Source organism: Lodderomyces beijingensis (genome assembly GCF_963989305.1).
Source record: "Lodderomyces beijingensis strain CBS 14171 genome assembly, chromosome: 3".
Lineage (NCBI taxonomy): Eukaryota > Fungi > Ascomycota > Pichiomycetes > Serinales > Debaryomycetaceae > Lodderomyces > Lodderomyces beijingensis.
In genome coordinates this window covers 1613686-1630099 of record NC_089972.1, presented here as the reverse complement: position 1 = coordinate 1630099, position 16414 = coordinate 1613686, and the positions used below count along the sequence as shown (strand labels likewise).

The 16414-nt window shown below is 44.6% G+C and overlaps 7 protein-coding genes across 7 annotated transcripts; 5 read left to right on the top strand and 2 right to left on the bottom strand. All coding sequences in view use genetic code 12, as the record gives it.

Annotated features, from left to right (window-relative positions):
• Positions 1-173: 173 nt before the first annotated feature.
• LODBEIA_P27860 (uncharacterized protein) lies at positions 174-3386 on the top strand (the record flags this gene model as incomplete). The annotated part of the gene is made up of 1 exon (XM_066972823.1): positions 174-3386. The coding sequence occupies one exon, from the start codon at positions 174-176 to the stop codon at positions 3384-3386; it is 3213 nt and encodes a 1070-aa protein (XP_066829724.1).
• Positions 3387-3710: 324 nt separating this feature from the next.
• On the top strand, positions 3711-5282 carry LODBEIA_P27850 (uncharacterized protein; the record flags this gene model as incomplete). Its single annotated transcript, XM_066972822.1, has 1 exon — positions 3711-5282. The coding sequence occupies one exon, from the start codon at positions 3711-3713 to the stop codon at positions 5280-5282; it is 1572 nt and encodes a 523-aa protein (XP_066829723.1).
• A 64-nt stretch (positions 5283-5346) lies between these two features.
• On the bottom strand, positions 5347-6126 carry LODBEIA_P27840 (uncharacterized protein; the record flags this gene model as incomplete). The annotated part of the gene is made up of 1 exon (XM_066972821.1): positions 5347-6126. The coding sequence occupies one exon, from the start codon at positions 6124-6126 to the stop codon at positions 5347-5349; it is 780 nt and encodes a 259-aa protein (XP_066829722.1).
• A 2359-nt stretch (positions 6127-8485) lies between these two features.
• LODBEIA_P27830 (uncharacterized protein) lies at positions 8486-10213 on the top strand (the record flags this gene model as incomplete). Its single annotated transcript, XM_066972820.1, has 1 exon — positions 8486-10213. The coding sequence occupies one exon, from the start codon at positions 8486-8488 to the stop codon at positions 10211-10213; it is 1728 nt and encodes a 575-aa protein (XP_066829721.1).
• A 613-nt stretch (positions 10214-10826) lies between these two features.
• LODBEIA_P27820 (uncharacterized protein) lies at positions 10827-13454 on the top strand (the record flags this gene model as incomplete). The annotated part of the gene is made up of 1 exon (XM_066972819.1): positions 10827-13454. The coding sequence occupies one exon, from the start codon at positions 10827-10829 to the stop codon at positions 13452-13454; it is 2628 nt and encodes an 875-aa protein (XP_066829720.1).
• A 558-nt stretch (positions 13455-14012) lies between these two features.
• Positions 14013-14732, top strand: LODBEIA_P27810 (uncharacterized protein; the record flags this gene model as incomplete). Its single annotated transcript, XM_066972818.1, has 1 exon — positions 14013-14732. The coding sequence occupies one exon, from the start codon at positions 14013-14015 to the stop codon at positions 14730-14732; it is 720 nt and encodes a 239-aa protein (XP_066829719.1).
• Positions 14733-14859: 127 nt separating this feature from the next.
• On the bottom strand, positions 14860-15948 carry LODBEIA_P27800 (uncharacterized protein; the record flags this gene model as incomplete). Its single annotated transcript, XM_066972817.1, has 1 exon — positions 14860-15948. The coding sequence occupies one exon, from the start codon at positions 15946-15948 to the stop codon at positions 14860-14862; it is 1089 nt and encodes a 362-aa protein (XP_066829718.1).
• Positions 15949-16414: the final 466 nt, after the last annotated feature.

Genomic DNA, 16414 nt, shown 5'->3' with positions numbered 1-16414 from the left:
CTTGGAGAGGTTTTTATCCAGCAGCCCCAAGGACTGAGAACTTCAGCTGCTTGCTAGCCACTAGAGAAAAGTAGATAGCTATTTCAAGTTGGCAGTTGGATACACTTGCACCAGCGTCGGTCATTCCGTTTTGAAAGAAATATATCTCCAAGTGTGCTCCTGGGAAAGCAAAGATGATCGAAACTGGAGACCAAGAACATGTACTTGAGAAACTTCTCGCTTCGACAAAGGCCACCAATGCAGAATTGGTCGAAATCCTCAGCACGGTCCGTTCGTTGAAACTCCGGGATGCTCTGGCGACGTCGTCCCTTTCGTCCATAGCGAGAGGCATCCATACGAGAAACAATAAGCTTCTTGTGTTTATAGACCAGTCGCTCAGGGACTTTGACTTTAACGACCACGAATGCTTCAAGAATTTTGTCAACCATTTCCTACTATGGTTCGACAACGACAACTTGACGTTGTTTCAGAAATACAGCGAATTGGTGACTTCGAACTTTTCCATTGACCACGCCAGTTTTGAAGCACTTGCTGCTCCGTTGAAGAACTTTGCAAACTTTGTTCAGTTTATCGACTTGTGCCCACAATACTTGCGCAATCCCTACATCATCGAGAAATTGGACAAAATCAAGGCTCAATTATGCGAGATCCAAACTGCGTTTGAAAGCCATTTCGTCTCATCGTCATCATCACTGTCGCAGGAAAATAGCATCAATTTCACCAACGTTCGGTCGTTTACTTGCACGAGCCGGCACGACGATCCTCACTTGGTATCGAGTTATTTCACCGCTAAACAAATTGTGCATCGAACGGGCAACTCCAACGTCCTGCTGGACGGAGCCAAAGTTGAGTTGATTTTGGTGGATCTCATTGGAGGCGGTGATTACAACGCATTGGCTGTTTTGAGTGTTGATGTGCACGCGGGAGTTCAACCTGTTCGGAGCTTACTCTACCCACCGTTTAGGGTGAATGAGTTGTCTTTGAACTACTGCTCTGAATTTAGCAAGATGGTGTTGAGATCTATCAACTTTATGGGCAACGATCATCAAAGTGAGAGATCATTGAATATCGCATTTGAAGATCAAGAGCTCTACTGTCAATGGGTTGCATACCTTTCCAAAATATGCCCTTTGGAGAAAAACAGATCCACAAACGGCAATCAGTTTTTGATCAACTCTGAAAATTCAAGTCCCGCAATGTCTGGCTTGGGGATAAATGTAATGTCCGATACAGACCATAAAAACTTTATGTCTTTGGATGTTACTCCACCAGGACCAGTGAACGAACCCACCAAGCAACCGTTTAAAGAGCTCATCAGTTCTCCAACCATCTCGTGTACAAGGGTCGATCCGGTCCCATCACAAAGGGAAAGGGCAAGGGCAGAATCGATAAAATCTTCAATCAGTGGTGGCAAGACCGAATCTGTTTTTTCATCATCATCGGCACCACCACCACCACCACCACAACCAAATAGCAAAGCTGAATCCATCAAGTCGCAATACGAAAAAAGTCTCCCCATCATCAAAAAGACTATCAACCCGTACCCATCACCAGATTCGAATAAAACATGTGACTCTGAAGAAGGAGACGAAAAACTTTTCCACATAATCAACAGGAGGAAGCTTTCAGATGATCTGAATGGAGAAAACCGTCCAATCTCATCGCAAGCGGAGATTATGTTTGCAACTCCCGAGCCGTCGGAGTACTATTCGCCCAGTCTCGTACCGCCAACTTCTTCAAAGGCTGTTGCAAAAACTCAAACTGGTACATACGAATTGTCAAATGGGTCGGCCATTGATATTGCGAATTTTGGCAAAGGCTATCAACCATCCTTTTCTAGGGGTACTACTACCTCCACCACCACCACTAGCAACGGCAGTTTGACGACAGTGCAAAAAAAGTCAAAAAAGAGGTCTTTTTTCGCTTTGTTTCGAAAATCAAAGGAAAACCCCAATTCATCCGCTGAGAACTTGACGGAACTTACGCCAAGAGAACTGGTTGATGAGCCCCTGTGCTTGTCACTGGAAATGGAGGAGCTAGCGGAGTTGGTGGAGCACGGTAGCAACACATCAAAGCTGACCCCAATCGCTGTACCGCAGATAACAACATCACGCTTCTCCTCGGAGCTGACAATTGCCAAAACTGAGTCCTCAATCTTTGAGCCAAAAGCTAACCATCCCCTTGTTACTCAAGAAAAAGAGTCAGATACTCCTCCCTCGTGTGAGCTGGACGCGTTGGAAAACAGTGAGAACAACCAAACCAAGATGACAAGATCGTCTTCTAAAATACCTTCTCCCTTTGCTTTACCATCATCCACCTCGACGTATTTCTTCAAGCCGCATTTGAATGCTTCCGCACCGAATTTATCTTCCCTGAGCCAACCTCCATCAGAAAGCAAACTTGAGATACCACAAAAATTGAAAGATGAAATCAATCTGGACTCGACCGAGGATTTATACATTTCCGAGTCTTCTTCAAAGACACTCAAAATCTCGAAATGGAAGTCAAAGTACGGCAAGTGGGAAATGTTGACCACGGCAGAATTGATCTTTGTCAAGATCGTGCTCGACTGTGAGAGCCGCCGGTGCTGGTTTATGGTTTTCAAAGAAGAGTACGATGACCAATTTCAAGAGTTTGTAGATGTGCCAGTGTTGATTTTAGATGTCGATCCGGCCATACCCACCAAAGTGCACTCCTCGTCGGCGCTTGACTTGCAGATCAACTCCAAAAACTCAGTAACGGGTGAGAGCATGCTCATCATGATACGAACCACGAGTGCCCTTGTGGATGAGATGATCTCCAACATGCAAGATGCAATCAGTTTCCTCAATCCGAGCAAGAGCACAAGCTATGGCTCATTGAATGCATCCAAGTCGTTGACATCGGACAATACACTTTCATCGTCAATGTTGGACCAGAATCCGAGCAAATCGTCAACATTCACAAGTCTCAGCTCCTACAACTCCAGCTACCACGAAAAAAGAATCACTTCAAGCATCAATACCGATGAGATCTACAACTCATGTATCACAAACAACCCACGTTTGACTCGGTTTCGAGTAATGGAGACCACAATCAGACTTCAGAAGCAAATGCAGTCTTATTCTGAAATCAAAAATCCATCCTCGTGGAAGAAAATGTCGATGTATAATTTGAACATAGACAGAGTGTTTGAGCCAATGACCCACATTTGCCACTATGAGTTTCAATTGGTCAACCTCGACGAGGGCACGCAGTTCGACTGGCTTATCTCAGACGAAAACAAGTTTAGCATAATCGAAAAGATAGGACGAGCCGGACTACTCGTGAAAGTGAGTGAAGCCGAGATATACATGCTTGAATGCAAAGGCAAAAAGGAATTCAAAAAGCTATATGACATTTTTTAGTAAAAGAAAGAACGGAAAAAACATGTGTGTGTATGTCTGTTTGTTTATTTGTTTGTGCGTTTAATGATCAATGGCTGGAAAATTGTTAGTATCCAAAGAAGAAAAAAAAAGCGCAAATTTCAATTTTGCAACCATTACGCCGTTGCGCTTTAATTAATTTTTCTTTTTTTTTTTTGCACCAAATTGTGAACTTTTTCCTCAAAACCGACTTTTATATTTGAATATTTCATTTGATTTTTTTTTTTTTGCAATCACTTGAGAATGAAACTTGATGGTACCACCGCCTTCTTTGCAGCGTTGGTCGTCTTTTTTGTCAGTTCCACCATGTCATCCTCCATAGAACCCATCAAAGTAATAGGCAACAAGTTCTACGGTTCATTAACGCACCAGCAATTCTTCATCAAGGGCATAGCATATCAAAAAACCCGCCAGGAAGGCGAAGTCTACGACCCCGTGAAAGAAACCAACTACATCGACCCCATGTCGAACCCGTTTTCGTGCTTGCGCGACTTGGAGCACCTCAAGGAGTTGGGGATCAACTTAGTCAGGATCTACCAGATTAACCCCTTGGCGAACCACAATGTGTGCATGGACGCATTCGCTGAGGCGGGCATTTACGTGTTGGCAGACTTGGGCGAGCCGTATTGCTCCATCAGGCGCGATTTCCCGCATTGGGACACGGAGTTGTTGCAACGGTACAAGGCTGTGATTGATGCCATGGTTGGATTTGATAATTTGTTGGGGTTTTTCGCAGGTAATGAAGTTGCTGATCTGCAGTCTAATGTTGACTCTGCTCCGTTTGTTCGCGCTGCTATCAGGGACGTGAAGAAGTATATGAGGGATAGAAAGTATAGGAAAGTGCCTGTGGGGTATGCCACCAATGACGATGCTACGATTCGAGAGTACTTGGCGAATTACTTTGTGTGTGATTTGAACGACCCGCACCCGGACCACAGAGAAGATGAAGGGTTGGACTCAAAGGCTGATTTCTTTGCTATCAATGTTTACGAGTGGTGTGGCTACTCGACTTATACAACTTCGGGGTACCGCGAACTCACAGCGGCGTTCAAAAACTACCCCGTGCCGGCATTTTTCAGCGAGTTTGGCTGTAATATGATTACACCTAGACCGTTTACTGAAGTTGAAGCGCTTTATGGTTCAACGATGAGAAAGACGTGGTCAGGCGGGATTGCATATGAGTATTTCGAAGAGGTCAACCACTATGGAATCGTGTTGCCTAAACAGGACGGTCTGGTTTTGAAGCTTCCCGATTTCGAAACTTTAAAGAATAGATTCAACTCTGCGCAACCACCGGGTTTGCCAATTGATCAAGTTGAAAAAAATGAGCCCGTTTCGTGTATGCAAAACGCGGCGGTTTGGCAAGTTGCTTCTAAATTGCCCCAGACACCGGACAAGGGCAAATGCGAGTGTCTCTTTGACTCATTGAATTGTGTAGTTGTCGAGAGTGACTCGTTTGACGAGGAGGCGATATTGAGGGATCTTTGCTACAAAATCGACTGCGAGCATATCAGCACGAATGGCAAATTGGGCAGGTACGGGAAGTTCAGCGACTGCGAGTCCATTGTGCGAGCTTCGTATGCGCTCAACAAATACTATGAGCAGACGGGGCGGAGGAGAGAAGTATGCGAAGTGCAGAATAGAGGTGTTTTGGTGAAAGAAGGACAAGTGGATTTGAGTACAAAATTCAGCAAAGATGGACGCAATTGTCAGAGCTTGTTGAATGGCGCTAGTTCGTCTGAAGAAACGGTCAAAGAGGACACCGAGCGTGAACCAGTGTCGATATTACCTCCTGCATCCACTCGGATCCTCAGCTCGGAAGCTCATTTATTCTCGTGGACAAAGTACCTCCTTATGGTGATCCTCGCTTTATACTAAATAGTACCGCCTAATGTAATAATAACTTTTTTTTTTTCATCCTTCATCTTTCACTGTGAGCTTATCAGTCCTTCTTTGGCCCCCAATTCAACCCCAAGAATCCCGTACCTTTCCCCACAGCAGGGGCAATGTGTGGTCTAGGCGGCGCGACAATATACACAGTTCTATGGCCAGGCACATCCAACGAAATGTACTCAAACTTGGTGCTCCACCAACTATAATCGACTTGTTCCAAAGTGACCACACCGTAATTCCCCTTACTAGTCTCAACCTGAAATTTCATAAACAAGTGGTCCTTGCCATCTTGGCCTTTCCTCTTGGCGCTCTGCACGGGGCGATTGCGCACCCAGCGGTCAGCAGCAACGATCCCATAAGCTTTCAATCTTTCACCCGCGGGGAAACCGAGAACTTTTTGAGCCTCGGCATTGTCTTGAATCAAACTCACGGCCTTGTTGAACGTGGTAGTGTCACCCAGAGGGAAAAATAGCTCGCTGATGATCAAGTAGAGCACCAACATCGCTACTCCCGATGCGGCAATGACGATAACTGTCGATAGTGAAAAGGTGAATGCGCGCGATATGCGATTGAGTATCTTTTCGCCCTTTGCATTTCTACCTCCTGATGGTGGTGGCGGTGGAGGAGGAGGAGGTGCCGTTCTCGTGGAGTAGTTGAACTTGGTCAAACGACTTGTAAGCAATAACGGGTTGATTGGAAGTGGCTGCAGACACGGCTTCGTCAAGTATGTTCTTGTGAGCAAGCTGGCCGGTGCAGCCCAATGGGTGCTTTGGACACGTTTGAGGGCGAATGCTCGTAGATTGGGGTTGTGTAACCTGAGGCAATTCATGTTGGTTTTGTTTATTGTAAGGAAGGGGATCTCCACACGAGATGTACTTCCAGTTGAAAGGGAGAGGGAAAGGTAAAAAAAAAAAAAAAAAAAAGGGAAATGTTGCGCTTAATGTATTGTTCTTTCCCCTTAGCTTTATGGTACAATCCACACTATCAACATAAGCTCCTCTTGTGCTATCAAGAATGATAACTTTGTAAAAGAGAACCACTCAGCCAAGTCCTGAGTGAATATGCTTCTCGAATGCAAAATTGAAAAAAGGAAAAGAAAATGACGTTCATTTGGATAGTTCTATCAAAAATTGACGAAAATTAAGGTCAATAGGCGGAAAGTGAAGAACAGAACAAAAAAAAAAAAGCAAGTTGGGGGTGCTTCGCAATGCAGTCGCAGGAACGTCTAAGAAATATTGGATAATCAGGTTCATGTTTCGTATTTCTTGTATGTCGAAGTAGCATTGAAGTAGGTGAGGTTGATGGATTTACGTTTAGCACCTGACTACTCTGAACCAACCCCTTGTTTGAAAGAGCCAACTAGCCGGTACTTGGCCGCCGTGGCGCAATGGTTCAGCGCTTTGACTTCCGGTATACTTTGGAATTCGTCAAGGGTTGCGGGTTCGAGTCCCGCCGGGGGCTAGTTTTTTTTTCTTTTTCTCTCTCACCACAAAAACCTGGTTGAGACGTCAGAGACCTCCATCTACACATTTATATTTCGAGCGAACTTCCAATCCGTTCCATCACTTAGTATACTCAGGCTCGAGGAGTTCCAACTTTCGGAGCCTGGTCCGATTATGGTTACTATGCTCTTTTTTTATCATGTACATACAGACGTTGTTTTTTTTTTTTTTTTTGGCACGATGGATAACCAAAATGCTCAGTCGACTCACATAGCGCTTTAGAAAAATAAAAACTCCATCAAATTCCAAATTTCTTGCATTCATGCTGCGTAGCTAGAGATTATGAAGTTGGACCGAATAACGATTAGCGAGCGAAGCTGTTTTTTTTTTTTTTTCTTTCTTGCCGTTTTACAACTGGTGTTCTATGAGAAGACTAAAAGCTCTTTCCAAAAAAGTCGAATGGGTTCATTCTTCAACTAGTGGGTCCACTAACAGCTCATTGGGAAGTTGTTGCACAACTGAAATCCAATTTTTTTTTGCAGCAACTGTGAATGTTCGCACTCGTGAGCTCCACCAGTAACAACAAACACGACTGGCTGGGAATTGGTATTAGAGTCCGCGAAGCGATAGATGACTAGGAAGATGAGAAAAAGATGCAAAGTAGATGCGAATAGAGCTCTGGATCTCTAGTTACTACTGTGCTAATGCAAATGAAATGGAGAGGGCGAGGATCTGAACCCTGCGCTTGTTGTATGATGACGCAGGCGTGCTCCCCACACACACACCGTTGCATGAAAATGAAGGGTATGAGCCAGGGACTTTAACCCTGGTTCTCCTTCAAGTCTGCCATGTCAGATTATCCTTTTGTATCTTTTGCACTTTTTTTTTCCCCTTTTTTTTTGCTTGATGCTTCTTGGAGTACCACTGGTGTTTTGCAATTTCTGTATTTGTATCCACAAGAGCACCCCAGTTACTTGTCAGAATAACAAAATAATGAAAAAAACAAACCTAGAAAGATTTATCTCGCAACGCTTTCAAATAATGGAGGATCTAGAAGGGCAGGCTGTAGTAGCTGGCGGCAAAAAGAAAAAAGCAAAAGAAAAAAAAAGAAAAACAGTACAAATTCTGGTTAGAACCTTCATCGTTTAAAACATGTCTCAAACTTCAGTCGAACGTCTGCTAACGTGTATATATATTGGCTCTCGCATAGTACACGTATTGGGTTAAATGTGGTGTGGTTTGGGGTTTGGTTATGGTTTGTTTGTCTCTCCCTCAACAGCACCAGTCGAAAAAATTTAAGGAAAATAAAAAAAAAAAAATTAAAAAATTGAAGGGGATAATAAGAGACCCACTTTAAAGCCAACTCACAACTAATAACTTTTCATCACCAACAACTTCAACTACTGCTACACACTTTATTCAAGAACCTCTTGATACTCATAAGTGCTGATTACAGTTTTCCTACCACGGCTTCCTTTTTTTTTTTTCAGTTTTGCTTTGTTTTAATTGTACCTAGCCCAGGTTCACAGTCTACCCGAATCAAACAAAACGTCCCTAAGTAGAAGAAAAATCAACTTCACCTACTGGAACGCGCTCGCTTCACGACCTTTGTTTTGGTTCGCTTTTTCGTCAAAGACACGTTAGCTGATTTATTGAAATTTGACTTGAATTTCAACGCAAGGTCCCACCCAGTAAAACACACACAGACAGACATACAGAGAGACATAGAGCACATTCACTTCGACAATGGATCTGTACAATTATGGCTCAGCAAGTTTTGGCCGTGCTAATGGCAGTCCTTTGAGCCATTCTCCCATCATCAACTACAGGAAGGATGCTAAAAAGGGCGTCAAGTTCACATTTATGGTTGTTGGCGAGCTGGGCACGGGCAAAACCACGTTTATCAACAGTTTACTAGATCGAAAAGTGTTGAACCACAGATATGAAAAGAGCGGGGCCGGCTTGGCCAACAAGAGCGAAAACACCAGGATTTTGAGCTTCACTTCAGCCAAATCGGTTGCCTTGCCCAACACGTCGATGTTGACCCGACACGAGTTTAACCCTTCGACAATAAACGAAGAGCCCGGTATCGCCTTGACCGAGACCAAGGTTGAGATTGTTGAAGACGAAAACTTGAAGGTCTTGCTCACTATAGTTGACACGCCCGGGTTTGGTGAAAATTTGAATAATGAAATTTGTTTTGTGGAGATTGAAAATTACTTGAAACAGCAATTCGACCTAGTCTTGGCAGAGGAGACTAGGATCAAGAGAAACCCTAGATTTACAGACACAAGAGTCCACGTTATGCTCTATTTTATTGCGCCTACGGGACACGGATTGAGGGAAATTGACATTCAATGCATGAAGCGTTTGTCGAAATATGTCAATATCATCCCAATCATTGCCAAGGCCGACTCTTTTACTAGAAAAGAGTTGCAGTTTTTCAAACACCAGATTCGAGTTGACATTGAACGGTTCAATGTACCTGTTTTCCAGTTTGACAATTTTCTCAATGACTATGACGAAGAAGAAGATTATGACTTGATTCGCGAGTGTAAATTCTTATCGGGCCTCCAGCCCTTTGCGATTATAACCTCGGAAAACGATTTGGAAGTTCGGGACAATAAAACCGGTCAGGCCAAGTACATCAAGGCTAGAACGTATCCATGGGGATTTGTGGATATAAACGACACCAGTGTTAGCGATTTCCCCATCTTGAGATCGGTCTTGTTGGGTTCACACTTGCAAGATTTGAAGGATTTGACCCACGACTTTTTGTATGAAACCTATAGAACCGAGAGATTAACTAAAGTCACTGGCGGCGGTGCCGTGGTTGATGAAGACAGCGCAGAGGATCACGAGTTTCATGATACAGTTGAACACCACACCCAAGATGGTGGAGCACTAGCAGGCGGTGCCGCGATCCCATCGTTATCGAATCTAGCGAGACTTACCGATGCCGATGGGCACAAGCAGAGCAATGGTCATTTACACAATGACAGTCACTCGGTAACATCTTCGGGCTCTTCGATCAAGAAGTCTTCATCGATGTTATTGGAAGAAGAAGAGGGAGCGTCAGCTTCGTCTTCGCCTCAATTGAAAAACTACACAACAAACTTTACACCCAGCACGTCGACGATATCGGTGGAGGATAGGGCGCCAAACAGCAGCACGTTCAAGAGGCTCTCGATTGGGCCCCAGCGTAACCAATTGCGCCAAATCTCGGAGACCGTGCCCTATGTGTTGAGACACGAGAGAATCTTGGAGAGACAGCAGAAGTTGGAAGAGATGGAGATGGCAAGCGCCAAAGAGTTGGCCAACAGAGCAGCTCTTTTGGAGAAGAAGGCACAGGAGTTGAAACAAAAGGAGAAGGAATTGATGAGACTGTTGGAGTTGGCAAGAAAGAATAAGCTCACTCAATCGGAAATGGTGATTGCAAGGGGCAACGGCAATGAGCCCGTTGAATCCGACTGAAATCGGTACTTCTTCTTCTTCACCCGTGCTAGTTGTGATCCGTTTAATAATTCTTCGGGATACAAGTTTGAATAAAAAATTTGTATTACCCTTTTTTAATTTAAAAAAACAGTTTTATTTTTCGAATTTCCCCTGCACGCTTGGTAGATGTGTACTAGTTGAAGGTAAACAGTACTGGAACGAAAGCTGGCGCAATAGAGGTGACATAATATGCGACCAACTCGCAAAGTGTTCCCGTATACTAAAACAATGTGTTGATAAAAATTTCACACTAACTTGATAGTTGGTAGTACACTCAGTCAAGTTGGTAGTAGAGATAATGATGATTTGGTTTTTTTTTTTTTCCTACTCTCACACACACACACTCTTTCTCATATAAACGAAAGGCAAGTATAGAAGGAGAAAGGAAATCAACATTTTTCTAGATCTACTTACAACGACAGCAACTAGTACAACAACTACTACTATCTGGTGCTAGTTTCACTACAACTAATACTAGTGCTACTACTGTTACTACTTCAACTACAGAATCCTGTTTTTTTTTTTTTTTTTTTGTTGAAGGTAAACAGACAAGTAGAAGAGTGAGTGAGTAAGTGAGTGTGTGACTTTCAAGATGGACATTCTACAACTCTTGGAAAATGCAATCTTAAGTCCAGATCCAACGCAGAGAACCCAGGCGGAGATTGAGTTAAATGAGACAGCCAACAACCACTTTCCTGAGTACATCCTGCTTTTAATCGAGGCATTGAACAACGAGGATGCCAAGACCGAGGTTCGAATGTTGGCCGGTATAGGGCTCAAGAATCAATTGGTCTCCAAAGAGCAAAGAACCAGGGCAGCTCAGCAAGATCGCTGGCTCAAATTGAGTCCCGATTTGAAGACCAAGATCAAGGAGCAGGCGGTGCATGGGTTGAAAACACCAAATCAAAAAGTGGCCAGCACTGCAGCGCAATTGGTGGCTGCCATTGCAGATATCGAGTTGCCGAGGGGAGAATGGCCCGAGTTGATCCCCTTGATTATTTTAAACACCAAAATGGAGAACCCGGAACACGTGAAGCGTGCCTCTCAATTGACGATTGGCTACATCTGCGAAAGCGCAGACCCGTCAAACCCAAATGTGTTGGCTCAGGCCTCTGGTATGTTGATTGCCATCATCCAAGGCGTGCAAGGCAACGAGCCTTCCAACTTGGTGAGAGTCACTGCGCTAAATGCCTTGGTCAACTCCTTGGAGTTTATCAAATCCAATTTCGAAACCGAGGGAGAACGAAACTATATCATGCAGGTTGTTTGTGAAGCAACACAAGCAGATGATTCCGAGTTGCAAGCGAGCGCTTTTGGTTGTCTTGCAAGAATCATGTCGCTATACTACCGTTACATGGCTCTTTATATGGAAAAGGCATTATACGGGTTGACTGTGTCTGGAATGCAAAGCGCCGATGAAAAAGTAGCATGCATGGCTGTTGAGTTTTGGTCGACCGTTTGCGAAGAAGAATTGGAGATTGCATTGCGCAGACAAGAATTGGGGTTGGACCCATTGCAAACGCCGCAATCGCAAGAGCTAGTCTCCTACAATTTTGCCTTGATTGCCTCGAGCGAGGTCTTGCCAACGTTGTTGACCTTGTTGACGAGACAAAACGAAGACCCCGAAGACGACGATTGGTCCGTTGCCATGGCCGCGGGAGCTTGCTTACAATTATACGCCCAGGATATCGGCAACTACGTGGTTGATCCAACCATCCAGTTTGTCGGCACCAATATAACAAACAAGGAAAACTGGAGGGCTCGAGAAGCGGCCGTGATGGCGTTTGGCTCGATCTTGGATGGGCCCGACCTGGAGCAATTGAAATCCATCATCAACCAAGCATTGCCCCCGATTCTCGACTTGATGGAAGACAAGAATTTGCAAGTCAAGGAGACTGTCGCATGGTGTCTTGGAAGAATCGCCGATATGGTTGTCGATGCTATTGACCCCGAGACCCAGTTGCCCCAGTTGTTGCAGGCCGTGGTCAATGGTTTGCAAGACCACCCCAAGGTGTCGACCAACTGCTGTTGGACATTGATCAACTTGGTTGAGCAATTGTGCGCCGAGTCCAATGCCCCCAATAATGTCATGTCCCCTTATTATCCAACCATTGTGCCTGTGTTGATGCAAGTTTCTGGCAGAGCCGATAATGAGCACAGCGCTAGGGCCTCAGCCTATGAAGCTCTATCGACTCTTGTGACTTATAGTGCCCAGGACACCATGGAAATTGTCCAGAATATAGCAATGGAAATATTGGGCAGATTGGAAAAAACAGTTGAAATGCAAAGCCAAGTTTCTACCACTGAAGACAAGGGCAATTTGGAAGAGTTGCAAACAAACATCTTGTCGTTATTAACCAACGTTATTAGAAAACTAGGCCCCGCGGTCATCAATGCTGCCGACAATTTGATGGAGAGATTTGTCAAATTGTTGGATGCACAGGAACCCAACTCTTTGATCGAGGAAGATATATTCATTTCCATTTCTGCATTGTCGAGTGCCATTGGGGAGAACTTTATGAAGTATATGCCTGCTTTTATCCCCTACTTGACCAAGGCCTTGGAAAACACCGAGTCGCCAACATGTCTTACTGCTGTTGGGCTCGTTGGCGATCTTGCACAAAATTTGGGATTGCTGATAGGTGAATATTTGAATGGGTTGATGACGATATTGGGCAACAACTTGAACAATCCAGAAGTTAGACGCGACTTGAGGCCAGCCATTGTATCGGCATTTGGAGATGTTGCGTCTGCTATAGGGCCCGGGTTTGAGCCGTATCTCGAATACGTGATGAATATCTGCACAGCTGCCGCGGCAATGGAGCCAGAGGACCATTCGGTAGAAACGACAGAGTTTGTTTTTAGAGTCAGGGAGGCCGTTTTGGACTGTTTTGTGGGTATAGCTGCTGCCTTCAATGATCAGCCAGAGAAATTGTACCCGGTTGTGGGGTCGATTTTGCAATTTGTACAAAGAGTGGCACAAGATCAAAGTATGATTACGCAAGAAACCATTGCTCGTTCCGCTACTGGATTGTTGGGTGATCTTGCCGTTATGTACCCGCAGGGACAATTCAAAGCATACTACGACGGCAACTGGATGACTGAGTACATCAAAAAGACGAGGTCTAATCCCTTTTTCGACGAAAGGACTAAAGACGCCGCGAGATGGGCCAGGGACCAGCAAAAGAGGCAACAACAAGTGCCTGCTACAATGGGCTAGTCCCAGCACCAGTGTCTTTCCACCATCACCATCACCACCGCCATCTCAGCCACAGTCCCCATTACAATTACCAATTACAACTACAGTCACAGTTTCATCTTTCTTGCATTATAATTCATTCCCTTTGTCCAAGTGCAAGTCTCCTTCTTCCTCCTCCCCTTCCCCCCTTCCATTTGCACTCATGGTTTTTGGCTGAAAATTTTACTCAACCGAACCAAAACTCCCTTCATCTCTCACGAACTCTGATGTCCTCTCACATAATATAGCAATATATACACTATTTAAACTCTAGCTGATAATATCTCCCTTTTTTTCTCTCCCGTGTAACTTTATTTCTCCCCATTTTTTAACTGTGCAAGATTTATTGATTCAAACAACGCCCTGGCCGAATCTCTTGATATTGACATTTTTGCAGCACCCTCTGCCGCTCCACGCGAAGAGAAAAGAAGCAGAAAAAATTGCAAAATTCAACACCACCGCCGTTTGAAACATTTTTTGGCAACCCACTTACCCACCCAATTGAGACAAAAAACACCATCGCTTATCGTGTTTTTTGTCATGTCGGAGAACTTCCCCGATATAATTCCCCAACATATCCCCTTCGACCACACGTACATCCTCTATGACCCAACCGACATCATCTCCATCATATCAGTCCAGTTCTCACTATTGCCCATCTACATCATGGTCTTTTATCTCCTGTGGTTCCTCGTGACACGCGAGATCGAGCCCGTGATCATTGTCGCGGGCCACCTATGCTCGGAAGTAGTGAACAAAGTGATGAAGCTTATATTCAAGAACCCACGACCAGATTTCCATCGCGAGTTTGGCGCGATAAATGGCAAAGGACACGTTTTGAACTACGGCATGCCCTCTGCGCATGCGCAGTTCATTGGCTTTTTCGCTGCTTATTATTCGTGTGTCCTACTTTTCAAGATTGAGCATTTGAAAAAATGGCATAGGCGCACAGGGAGCTTGGTGTTGATGATGGTGGCTTTCGGGGTCGCTGGGTCGCGGATCTACTTGCAGTATCACACGTGGCAGCAAGTTGTCGTTGGTGTTGTTGTCGGGGTGATTTTTGGGCTTTGCTATTTTGTCGTGAGTTCCGTGGTTAGGGATGTCGGAGTGGTGGACTGGGTGTTGAGGTGGCCCGTGGTGCGAGCTTTCCATGTTAAGGATTCATATTTCCATTGCTATCAGTCGTTCCAGGATGAATATCGCACTTATCTTCGACAGAAACGCGAGCAAAAGGACAAACGCAACAAGAAAGCTGTATGAAGCACTTATAGAGGGAGATGCCTTTTTTTTTTTTTGTTCATTTTTTGTAAATACTTTCTATAGATTACTGTACAAACAATATTGTAATAGAGATCCCTTCAAAAAGGTTCAAAATTAATCAGCCCCCCTAGAAATCATCCCATTTATCATCCTCTTCGTGCTTTTTAGTGGTACCACCAGATAAACTCTCGTACTTGACGCCGCTTTCGGATTTCTTGAACCCAAACGCATTGGGGACTTCATTACTCAGCTGGCCCCTATTCCATAAGCCATTGAAGCGATGGTCCACAGCTTTGTTAAACCCTTCATTGTGAATGTCCTTGGTGAAACTTTGGAAAGTTTCTTGGCCATACTTACCAGTCTCCTGCATCTTTTGGCCAAATTGCGCCATGGCCTTTCTCGTCTCAGTGCCAAGTTCACTTTGGTTGAACGAGTTGATGCCAGGCTGAATGACACTCTCATTGACCTCTTGCACCGATTTAGCCACTGATGATGAGAACAAGCCCCAGCCTTTAGTGAAAGTTCCAAGTGGGTCCTTTTGGAAATTATCCATGGTGAAATTGGATAATGACGAACCGCCATTGCTTGATGGCGCTGCTGGTTGCGGCGTGTTACCAAAACCAGCGTATTTACCGCCTTGTGAAGGGGGCAAGTTGTCGGGTCTCGACTCGTTCTTGGCACCCAAGTTGGCAAAGTATGCTTCATTCTGGAGTTTCTGGTCTTCATTTGGGAACCCAGCTGTGCCACCGCTCATACTAGAAGCTGCAGTTGCGTTTGCAGTTGTCTTGTTAGTTGCAGGCGTGTTTTTATCAGGCAATGTCTGACCAGAGTGATCCTTCGGTACAAACTCCTTGCCCTCGACCTCACAAGTTAAAATCTCCTTGTAGTCCTCAGCAACATAATTGTCGTATTTCAATTTGGGAGGCAAGTCCAACTCGATGCCGTTTTCCACGAAATATTTCTTCAATCTGGCATTACCACCAATGTCCATGCGTAAAGTCTCTTCCGGCTTGAACTGGTCCATGGTGATGGATCTCACAAAGGAGATGTGAACACCCAAGCCTCTATGGACACCAGCACATTCCAAGCAGATAAATATACCAAATTTAGGCGACGCCCATTGCGGATTGGGAGCTGAGCAGTCAAAACACTTTTTGTTTTCGCCAGTCTTTTGCAAACTCAAGAGTTTTCTGCGCGTCTCTGGGTCAATGGACATTTGCCTTGCGTGTCAATGTATGCAACCTGTATGGGACGGAAAAAAAAATGAACAACAGTAAAACAAAAAAAAAAAAAAGAATGAAAAAAGTGACCACCGTGCTGTTGTTGCTGATACTGTTGCTGTTGGTGGAGTTGTCGGTGGAGTGTACAGTGTATGCCGTTGTGACAAGTAGTGAAATTCCAAGTGTAGACTGGCTGGTGTACTCTCTCTACCAGCTCCAACTGATAACAAAAATTTAAAAATTTGATTTTTTTTTTTCCACTACAACGTTATGAGCAATGCGTGGCTACAACTACGACTCCAAAGTTCATAAGCTTCAACAAGGTGGTTTTACCGGTACCGTTACCACCACAAAAGGCGGCCCTCGAGTCCATTTGCACGTCCAAATTGGCGAGAGAGAGAGGCACTGCCACCATGAAAACCGCCAGGAAAATGCAATGTACAATGAACAAATATATACCGT